Below are 12,191 nucleotides of genomic sequence, written 5' to 3'. Positions count from 1 at the left end.
GGATTTTCCGTTTTCCGGCTTTAAAAATTTTACGTAGACGTAGTGCATAGTAAACGTAGCCATGTAACAGCTGATTTTAATCAGATTACCTTAACATTAACTTATCACCGTCTCAGTAGTTCGATCGTCACAATCGAAAATTTGGTCGTGAATTCGGTTTTTTGCAAATTATTTCAAAATACTTCCAGGTAAATGAAAAAAAAATCATATGGTCTCTATACACACACCAAAGATTACTATATTGGGTCCATTCTCTCGTAAAAATATCCATTTTGGGTCCACTATCGGCCATTTCGGTAATTCAACTCTAAACGACAATCGGGCCGCGATTCGCAAATGAAAAATTAATTTAAAATTCGGTAAAAAAAAAATGTAATATTTTACATATGATACAATATTAGGCATTGAAGAACATATATTTGGGTCAATTCTCTGAAAATATTACCAATTTATATTATAATTAAACCCCATTTTTCTTCGACTCGGTATTTCCAAGTCCGCTTCACCTGTGGTCCGTTTCAGTAAATATTCTCGTCTTTGCCGTAATAAAAACAAGCTATATAATTGTTCATTTTAAACATGACAACAACTGCCAACCACACGTATCCAAAAATGTTATTGTTGATATCTGAATATTGCCGTAGTTATCTGTAAACCCCATGCCAATGTCATGGAAGAATCGACCAATCGAATTGGTTTAACTTTTGATTTCCGTAATCTTGCAGTTACCTCCCTTACAACAGTAAATACGTTCCAAGTAACGCCTACAACAAGCAATCCCGCGACATGACAACAAGATATTATCATTTGCATTTGATTTATCGGTCATTTTCGTCAAAGGAAAATGGTATATGGAAATCGATGACAACGTTAACGCTATGTCAAGTCACCCTGACCACAAATGAAGCCTATAACACGTACAGTACCCTATAGTATGATACAATGTATCGTCTCGTATGCCGTTATTGATATATTTCTTTCTCTAAATTATAGAAATACACACCTAGTTGATAATGATGTAACATTTTAGAATATACATATTACACATTTAAGTAAATCGCGGACATATTTGCAGACTTATGCTATAATGTCAGCTGTTTTGGAATGAACACGGAAGAGCAAAACTTTCTTAACATCCGGAGACGAATGCGCCTGCGGAATAGTTGTTTACATAAATATATTGACCTGGAGTTATTCGCAAAGTTCAGGTTCATTTAGTCTTCACATTTCGCTAGCGTTATGCATTTCTCAAATCGTATGCATCATGAAAACATCTACTGAATACATTTCAACATTTTCGGTAAAACTACTATATAAAACGAAGATGTTTTTGCAAGTAAATTATTTGAAGCATAAGGCAATGGGGGCAGCCATATTTCATTGAAACAGACAGTAGATGGCGTATTGGTGAATGTGGTTACTAAATATGGTCATATTTCTCAGTCCAGTTCTTGATTGCAATAACCGAACATTAATGTTCGTTTAAAAATGATATTGATCAGTTTAATGATCTCTCCTATTATAGCCATATACTCACCCTTCAGACACTGCAGATAGGGTGTATGTCCCAGGGACCAGAAGCCTCCAGAAATCCCCATAGCTAGCTGTTGTTATGTTGTGATCGATGCCAGATACCATAATCACTGCATTTGGAATAGGTTCATCAGTCTCGGAGTCTTTAACAAATCCCTTCGCTCCCCTGTGTACCTAGAAACACACAAGCACAATGGAAATGTCACAGAAACACTCCAAACAAATTCAAAACTGCTAAAAACAAAAGCTTAGAAAGAAGAAAATTAAAGTAGCTATAATTTCTGTGTTACTGATTTCATTGTAATAATTAAGTACTATGAGCAACAAAAGTAGTCAGAAGACAACATATCTTGTCGAGTGTGTTGAAATTCAGCTCACCCCTACCTTTTTTCTGCACTAATTGAAAGAGCTGTTCATATAATCTTCAGTCTTTTAACCACAACTTTGAAATTGTTTTCGTTATATAAAAGTGTTTTTGCTACATAAAAGTATGTAAATGAAAAAAAAAAAAAAAGTTTTATCGAGAAATCTATGTCATCATGTACTATTATTGCCTTTGTTACTATGCAACCACAGTTGAACATCTGAAGATAAACTGAAAGTGTTACTACATATATATGTAACCACAGTTGAACATCTGAAGATAAACTGACAGCACTAATGCTTAACGAAGACTTCGTTGTTTGTCAATATATCTATATGTATCTTTATCCCTTTTGTCGTATCTTGGTGATTCTTTAGAGCCTGAAGAATCGCCAAAAAGCGATGAAAGCGCTACAGACGTGTTGTCAAGTTTTTCTTTTTCTTTATGTACGACTCTGTCCGTAGGGATCATACTAACAGTTTTATCATATATAAGAATATTTTTATATATGTGTACGCATGTGCCAGCCTTTAATATTTAAATGGCTATATATATACTACCTGATTTGTGATACACTATTATTACAGGTGGAAATAGATTCTTTTTTAAGTACACCATAATCAGATCACAAATATCTCCTTGAAAACAAGAGGCCCAGGGGCCTTAACGGTCATCTGACTCTAAATTAAAACCCTTATATTATTGTAGTATGCATTCTCTGTAGCAAGTATATAGTGGCACTGTTGGCCATGGTGGCCATCTTGGATATCTGACCGACCCAATAAATAATAACACTTGGTCTGGACCATCTAAGGATCATTTCTGGTAAGTTAGAGCTGAATCCCACCAGTGGAATTTGAGAAGAAGTTTGAAATAGGTGTTGTTCAGGAAAACCATGATTGCGCAATCATGTTACAAAATGGCCGCCATTGCTGCCATGCCAAAGTTTTTACAAGGCCGAAAAAATAGCAACACTTTGTTGGCACTCCTTCCTTAACATTCTCACCAATTTCAAGCTCAATGGCACCAGTGGAACTGGAGAAGAAGTTTAAAATGTGTTTTTTAAGATCAATCTAAAAAATAACAACACTTGGTCGGGATCATCTCAGGAACATTTCAGGCAAGTTTCAGCCCAACAGCACTGGTGGAACTTGAGAAGAAGATTAAAATGTGTTTTCAAAATGGCAGCTATAGGGGCCATCTTGGATTTCGGACCGACCCGAAAAATAACAACACTTGGTCGGGACCATATCAGGATCATTTCAGGCAAGTTTCAGCTCAATAGCACTGCTGGAACCTGGGAAGAAGTTTAAAATGTGTTTTTCAAGATGGCGCCTATGGCGGCCATCTTGGATTTCGGACCGACCCGAAAAATAACAACACTTGGTCATGATCATATCAGGATCATTTCAGGCAAGTTTCAGCTCAATAGCACTGGTGGAACCTGAGAAGAAGTTTAAAATGTGTTTTCAAAAAATGGCAGCTATGGCGGCCATCTTGGATTTCGGACCGACCCGAAAAATAACAACACTTGGTCGGGATCATATCAGGATCATTTCAGGCAAGTTTCAGCTCAAAAGCACTTGTGGAACTTGAGAAGAAGTTTAAAATATGTTTTTCAAGATGGCGGCTATGGCGGCCATCTTGGATTTTGGACCGACCCGAAAAATAACAACACTTGGTCGGGATCATCTCAGGATCATTTCTGGCAAGTTTCAGCCAAACAGCCCTAATGGAACTTGAGAAGAAGTTTAAAATAAGTTTTTCAAGATGGCGGCTATGGCGGCCATCTTTGATTTCGGACGGACCCGAAAAATAACAACACTTGGTCGGGATCATATCAGGATCATTTCAGGCCAGTTTCAGCTCAATAGCACTGGTGGAACCTGAGAAGAAGTTTAAAATATGTTTTTCAAGATGGCGGCTATGGCGGCCATCTTGGATTTTGGACCGACCCGAAAAATAACAACACTTGGTCAGGATCATATCAGGATCATTTCAGGCAAGTTTCATCTCAATAGCACTGGTGGAACTTGAGAAGAAGTTTAAAATGTGTTTTTCAAGATGGCGGCTATGGCGGCCATCTTGGATTTCGGACCGACCCGAAAAATAACTTCACTTGGTCGGGATCATCTCAGGATCATTTCAGGCAAGTTTCAGCTCAATAGCACTGGTGGAACTTGAGAAGAAGTTTAAAATGTGTTTTTCAAGATGGTGGCTATGGCGGCCATCTTGGATTTTGGACTGACCCGAAAAATACCAACACTTGGTCGGGATCATCTCAGGATCATTTCTGGCAAGTTTCAGCCCAACAGCACTGGTGGAACTTGAGAAGAAGTTTAAAATGTGTTTTCAAAATGGCGGCTATGGCGGCCATCTTGGATTTCGGACTGACCCGAAAAATAACAACACTTGGTCAGGACCATCTCAGGATCATTTCAGGCAAGTTTCAGCTTAATCCCACTGGTGGAACTTGAGAAGAAGATTGAAATGTGAAAAGTTTACGGACGGCGGACGGCGGACGACGACGGACGAAGCATGATGGCTATAGGTCATCCTGACCCTTCGGGTCAGATGACCTAAAAATAGACTGTGATACCAGAGACATATATACAGAGAGATTAGTAACATCGCTATTTCCCCGTACACGTAGTGGCTCCCTTTATTCGTGACCACTCAAGCATATCCCTTATCGAGAGCGTCCTGTCTCCTATCAAACACACGCGAGCGCAGGTAAATCGGGCTATGCGCATGTGTGTATCGTAGTATTGGAGCTTATTCGACATGTTCTGGTTAATCCGCCATTACGTCAGACCAAAACATCGTCATTTTAAATACACACAGAAAGCACATCGTTTTATTTTGGCCACTACAAAAGTTACCAAATTAACCAAAAACTATCAAACTTATGGGATATAGTCTTATTGATCATGCACATTGAGGCCATTTATCCGTATTTTCGAAAATCCATTGGGTCCTATTCGACATGTCCAAATGTGTAAATAGCCGCCATTACGTCAGACCAAAACATCGTCAATTTTAAACACACACAAAAAGCACATCGTTTTATTTAGGCCACTACAAAAGTTACCACATTAACCAAAAACTATCAAACTTATGGAATATAGTCTTATTGATCATGCATATTGTTGTCATTTATCCGTATTTTCTAAAATCCATTGGGTCCTATTCGACATGTCCATGTTTGTAATTAAGCCGCCATTACGTCAGACCAAAACATCGTCAATTTTAAACGCACACAAAAAGGACATCGTTTTATTTAGGCCACTACAAAAGTTACCACATTAACCAAAAACTATCATACTTATGGAATGTGGTCTTGATTATCATGCACATTGTTGTCATTTATCCGTATTCTCGAAAACCCCATAGGGACTTTTCGAAAATTGGAGATTCCCGCCGATCTTTCCTGCGTTGTGCTTGACTTTCATACTCAAAATACAAACACTTGGACAGCAAATTGTGATATATTTCATATTGATGACACTTCTGCACTTTGATATTAATAAAATTAAAGCACATAATTGGATATTGGTGATGATTTCAAATAGAAATTATCGATAATTATGTGTCTGGTTTTCAAGTTTTCTCCAATATGGCGTCTAGTGAAGACTGAACCGAGCGACCGCAAAGGATTGTGGGAAGGTCAGGGGCCACTATGTAAACACAAGGGCAAATAGAGAGCTGCCAATCTCTGTATATATGTCTCTGGTGATACCTAGAATCTGTGTGTGGGAAAAATGAAAAAAAAACGTGAATACCTTAACACATACACAGACCACATTCATCTACAAAACATTATCTGGGGAAGAAAAGAAAACTTAACACATTATGTACACACTAGCTAGGGCAATAGTAAATTTGTATTCACAAACGCAATAGGTGGTACGTGGTGGAAAAGGAAAGTCAACACCATTCATAGCTGGTCCATTTACTAGACTCACCAGACCAAATCAAATACATTGTCTAGCAGATAAGTAAAAGATAGTACATTGTATATATATACCTATGCTTCTCTGCTAACATAATACTGTAACACTTCATGCTGTCCAGATACACTGAACAACCCTTTGACCTTCAAGACATGTATACACTTTACACTGAACAATTAGTAGCCCATGCCTATCTGTGAGGGAGACTCTCGATCTCGCACCTTAAATATAATTTAGACATCAACAATTTGTAAAACATTTCTATTGATCACATAATTATAAACAATAATCAATCAGTTTGTTATGAAAAATGAAAATGAGGTCTATAAAATATTGTACTTCAGATTTTTGGATTAAAATTTTGGACATACACAAACAATATTTTTATCTCCCCCATTAAAATGCCAGGAAGTTGACAAGTGTGGCAGTTATATACTTTTATGTATTTTTTTCTCAATCTGTATGCATATGCAGCTTTATTAGTATGCAGGTTATAGTAAAATTGAATAAACATCTATATATAAACACATTTAATAGGAATTTTATAGGATGTTTGTACAAGAGTCTGAAAAATATTATTTCTTTTTTTTTAATCAATAAATAGCTAATCAGCTGTTGTATTTCAGGTTTGTCACATTTTTACAGGTTCATGTACGTGCACATATATATATTTATATTTCTCTCGGTACAACTACGACAGGAAATTCAAATCTATATCTTCGGATCACCAACACATAGTGTATATGATACATTGTGCTAATAAATAGATATATAACTTAGCAACACAAATGACGAAGGAAGACAACTTTTTGACTCGTGCCCTGACCGGGCCTCGAACTCACGATCTACGGCACCCAATCGCCTAGCCAGAAATACCTGGAAGATATAGATTTGAATTTCCTGTCGTAGTTGTACCGAGATATATATATACAATAAAAAAGTTATTTGATCCTTACGGACGGAATAATAATTTTAAAACAAAAAAACTTAACAACGTTCTCTTAGCGCTTTCTCTTCATCTATATAATGAAGTACCGATTAAAAAATACTAAAATTTAGTGTTTCAATAAATGTATTTCTATACACTAAGACTGTTTTGAATACAGTGTATATATAGAGGTTACATAACGAGTGGTTGTTGGATATGGAATTTATTTCACACGAGTAAGTTATTTTTTAAAAGTTACAAAAGACACGAGCTTTAGCGAGTGTTTTTTTGCAACTTTTAAAAAATAACTTACGAGTGTGAAATAAATTCCATATCCAACAATCTCGAGTCGTGTGACCTGTTTCTACCACAATAATATCGGCTTGAATCAAAGGGAAACGTGGCCAAGTATAATTTCGCGTATGCAAATAAAGTGTACCGGTGACGTCCGGGACCCGGTGATGTGACGTCATTAGATTATTGATGACGTCAATAACAATTGCAGCTTGGGTCAAAGTTCACCGTGTGGTATAAACAGATTGTTAATCAACAGCTGTAATGATTAACTGATGGTCTGAGAGTTGAATAACACAGGGTATTGTGGTATATAAACAATTTCAAACCAGGAGAGATGTAAGTTTGAAGTAAATGGACAACTCTTCTTTTTATTAATGAAGCACTAATGGAAGGCCTAATGTATAAAATACGAAAAACATATTTGGAAAGCATTGATGGAAAGTGCAGATAACTGTCAGATTGTAGTACGTACTAGTACACAAGTGGCCACGAAAAGGTTATCAATCCTCTCTAAACTATATCAAATTAGCCTTTAGCTAGTAGTGGTTTCCTGTCTGAAAATCAGATTTAATCTGGTCATGTTGAACCCATTTCACAGTCCAGTGGAGTGTGTACACCAGTATAGTTAATTATAAAACAGTGAAACATGTACATATTTATCTTGATTGAGAGTACTAGTGGTTTAATTTAATTTGACCAATAGTTATCAGATGTCAATGTTTATTTAAATACAACTTTACTTTCTACTGGTATTTATATCTTAATACGCTGTAGTACCCATTTTCGGTTTTGAAAATATACAACAGTATTAACAACAGTACTTTAATCAAATTTCATTGCATAAATTATAACTTAACCAAATTAAGTTAAATTGAGATGGACTAATTATATTGCTGACAGTATCATTCTGTGTATAGATAATTCAGGAAAATGTGTGGCAAAGTTTAGATTAAGAATTTTCACAATGTTTCCGACAATGTGAAAGAACACAAGCTGCACCCAAAAGGAAATCAAACCTTGATCAATCGAGGCATTTCATCTGATATATAATTATAACTTAACTATATGTAACTCCCTATTTAATGATGATGATGACGACGACGACGACGACGACGACGACGACGACGATAATGATGATGACAGCTCCCTATATACTGTATATATCTTAACATATGGATTAAAGCTAAACTTTTTGATATCTTAACATTTACGATTGATCACCATTTCAGTAATACCTCCATGTTATAATCTTGTGTGCAAGGTATCCAATATACACTTGAAAGTATACTTTTTTTCCTGACTTCCCAAAGTGAGATTTGACTATGGTGGATCAGAGAAAGAGTACTTATGTATGATATCAATCATAAATCTGATGGAAAATTAAAATGAAAGTGATTTTTTAGTATTTGTTCATTTGAGTTCTAAAAATGATTTTCAAGGTTTGATTATATAACTATTGCTAGTTTGCTGTTATAAAATGATTTGCCTCAAACTGATTCTCAAACCAACTGATGTATTTGGAAGTTATTATCTAGATTTAATTAAACATAGAAAGAATCTCAGGCATCATAATTACCTGCTACTTGCAACTGACTCAAAAATGAAAATAGCTAATTATTAAATCTCACTAACATCACATACTGGATCTCGAACCCTGTGTTCAATTTCAATGACGCCTGTTTCTAATTTCAAGGAAAATTGCCTGTACATGTATTTGTATCTCCAAGATGTAAACTAATTACAGCAACCCTCCAGTCAGTTTAAATCGGCGGGTAGTTCAAACACAGATTTTTTTTTCAAAACAAACAATAATTTTCTAGCTAGTAGTGATTGTTTGAACTCTGATTGTTTACAATTGACCATATTTTGGATAGTTTGAACATGTCAAATGAAGAACGTTAAGTATGGTTTTTTTTGACAAACTTCATCAAAAGCTTGCAGGAATCGAAACTGTAAAAATGATAAGACTTTCATCAACAGGCATGTTTAGGGTAATGGGTTGCAGTACACAACTGTGACGAACAAAACTTTTAACGTTGATTCTAATTTTTACTTATGCATCATGCATGCATGAGACAGCAAATTTTACAAACATTTTACTGATTTTACTAACATATAGGCCTATATTTACAATAGCACTTACTCAACAAGTTATGTAAACTGTTTTCAATTTATTAAACGGACCATTCATGATCACTATATGAAACTTGCACTGTTTTTGAGCCTACACAATGGCCTCTCTGCTTCGCACTAAAACAATCATAATTTATTATTATAAAATGGAGAAAGTTTAATTAATGATCAATTAACATTGAATTAAATACTCATTTATAAATGTGCCATTGTTCATCATTGTAATATGTTATGGTCTTATATTGAATATGCCTTGTGTACTATTTTAAGCATTGATGTCCATTTTTTTTTTAGTTTCATTAGGGTATGAAAAAAAATTGTTTGCAAACTGAATGAATCCACATAGTGGATTCTTACTTGTAAAAGTTTGCAAACAATTTTTTTTTTCATACCCCTATGAAACTAAACAAGAAATATCTTTAAACAAGAGGCCCAGGGGCCTTAACGGTCATCTGACACTAAAGACCCTTGTACAATTGTAGCATACATACTCAGTAGCAAGTCTGATGGCACACTAAAGGTCATGGCGGCCATTGTGGATTTCTGACTGACCCGATAAATAAACAACACTTGGTAAGGATCATCTCAGGATCATTTCATGTAAGATAGAGCTGAATACCACTGGTGGAACTTGAGAAGAAGTTTGAAATAGGTGTTGTTCAGGAAAACCATGATTGCGCAATCATGTTACAAAATGGCCGCCATGGCTGCCATGTCAAAGTTTTTACGAAGCCGAAAAATAACAACACTTTGTTGGCTCTCCTTCCTTAACATCCTCACCAATTTCCAGCTCAATGGCATGAGTGGAACTGGAGAAGAAGTTTAAAATGTGTTTTTCAAGATGGTTGCCATGGCGGCCATCTTGGATCTCTGACCGACCTGAAAAATAAGAACACTTCCTCAGGACCATTCCAGGATCATTTCAGGCAAGTTTCAGCTCAATCTCACCAGTGGAACTTGAGAAGAAGTTTCAAATGTGTTTTCAAAATGGCGGCTGTGGTGGCCATCTTGGATTTCAGACATACCCGAAAAATAACAACACTTGGTCAGGACCATCCCAGCATCATTTCAGGCAAGTTTCAGCTCAATCCCACTGGTGGAACTTGAGAAGAAGTTTGAAATGTGTTAAGTTTACGCACGGCGGACGGCGCACGACACAGACGACACATGATGACTATAGGTCATCCTGACCCTTCGGGTCAGATGACCTAAAAAGATAAATGGCATAGTTTTAATGGCGGTGTTTATAATGTAAAACTGCTGGTGAAATAAATTAATGAACAAAATTATATCAGTTTGAATCATTTTTGGTGATAATAAGACTGCATTTGAATCAGGAATATAATTTTATTTGTGTCATTAGAAAAGATACATCCACTTATTCAGCTTGCATTCAATCTTAATTTTGTTGCATTTTTAACTGCATATCTGCATTTTGCATTTACCGCTACATTGACCAATCACATACTTCATCTGGACCAGTAGCACCACCTGTCCTGTCATATCCGAGGCCAAAAGTATATTATACGGCTATGCCGAAAAATAATGGACATCGAACGCTTATAACTAATTTTTGAAATTGACTTTTAAATTAAAAACATGTTTCTTGTATAATTTAAGTAAACTTACAAGGGATTCTTTTTAACAAATCAACACATAACATCAATGGCCGTATTGTGACATTACAGTGGACCCGCGATAATCCGGACGCCGATAGTCCGGAAAACTCACAGTCCGGACGGAAATGCACGGCAACGGATTTCCGTAACGTTATTTGTACTCACCAGTCCGGAAATTCGGTTTCCGATTCCGGAAGCCAATTTTGGGAACGGAAAGTACTTTTCGTTAGTAAATTTCCCTCAATAATCCGGACAATTTTTTCACCACGAGGAGAAAAAAATGTCGGGGCAAGTCACCGTGTCGACAGCTGTACAGACTATCGCTTGACACTGTGCGTAGTCATAGTGACCGCTGCCAGGTCATAGCCCCGGGTGTTTACCTGTGTTACAATGTGTAGCTTTTGTTTTTATAACGGTACATTGCTTTTTCTCTACGACCTAAATGTTACAGTATTAAAGGATTTTATAGTATAGCCTGGTCTTGCTTTTATCAACTTGACGTACAATATCTATGATAGTTATTTTACAGACGGCAACTTTTATAGGAACACATATTGCTATTTCGTAGTTAGCAAGAATTTATGCACAAACATACAGTACGTGATACGATAATTAATCAATCTCAAATACATGTAATAAATTTATGATCGGTAATTAACATCATTAACACTTGTATTGGGTAAACACGGATATCGGCTTGTAACACCGTTACGTGAAACGACGACTCATTGAAAGATGCATGTTATTAATTACATACACATTTACGTATTAAGCAGTGATCACAAGAACTGGGTTGATTACACACAAATTAGTCAATAGTCGTCTGATACTTAATTAAGCGTCACATTGTTAAGTGAATACGGGTTTAATAATTAGCCTATCGGACATCTTGGGTAGTTCTCGCTGGTGTCGCGTACTTTTAAATAGATAGCTTGGGGTTTCTGGTACGTAAAAATCATAAAAAAAACATGGACTGACAGTAAGTTGTAAAATCCGGGTCTTTTATTTAAGGTATTTAACGTTTGTAATTCCTACTTGTTTGTGAACCTCCGGGACGTGACACATGTGTGTTGTTTGTAGGTCACACATGCCCGCTATAAATAAAACAACTTTCACTTTACATGTTCTTTTTAAAACATAGTTTATTTTTTACTTTCTACAAAAGAATCATATCAGAAACATAAGTATATTTATTGTTAAAAAGACTGACAATTAGACGTGTTTATGAAACGTCCCGGATTGTATAATCAAGGGAGATAACTCTTACACGACAATTTTTTTGACCTGGTAGACGAAATTCGGCAGTCCGGAAAACTCGTAATCCGGACTGTTTGGACTGGGAACGAAGGTGTTCGGATTATCGA

General features: G+C 36.1%; 1 protein-coding gene across 2 annotated transcripts in view; it reads right to left on the bottom strand.

Annotated features, from left to right (window-relative positions):
* Positions 1 to 12,191, bottom strand: part of LOC117332640 (carboxypeptidase D-like) — a 58,690-nt gene that overhangs the window by 43,487 nt on the left and 3,012 nt on the right. For both annotated transcript variants that reach the window (XM_033891625.1, XM_033891626.1), the window contains exon 3: positions 1,538 to 1,707. In XM_033891625.1, the coding sequence (XP_033747516.1) occupies positions 1,538 to 1,707 (170 nt within the window). The remainder of the gene's footprint in view (positions 1 to 1,537; positions 1,708 to 12,191) is intronic.

This window comes from Pecten maximus, chromosome 8 (genome assembly GCF_902652985.1).
Source record: "Pecten maximus chromosome 8, xPecMax1.1, whole genome shotgun sequence".
In the NCBI taxonomy this organism is placed as follows: domain Eukaryota; kingdom Metazoa; phylum Mollusca; class Bivalvia; order Pectinida; family Pectinidae; genus Pecten; species Pecten maximus.
Note: the sequence above shows the minus strand (reverse complement) of the source record. Positions and strands in the feature narration are given on the sequence as shown.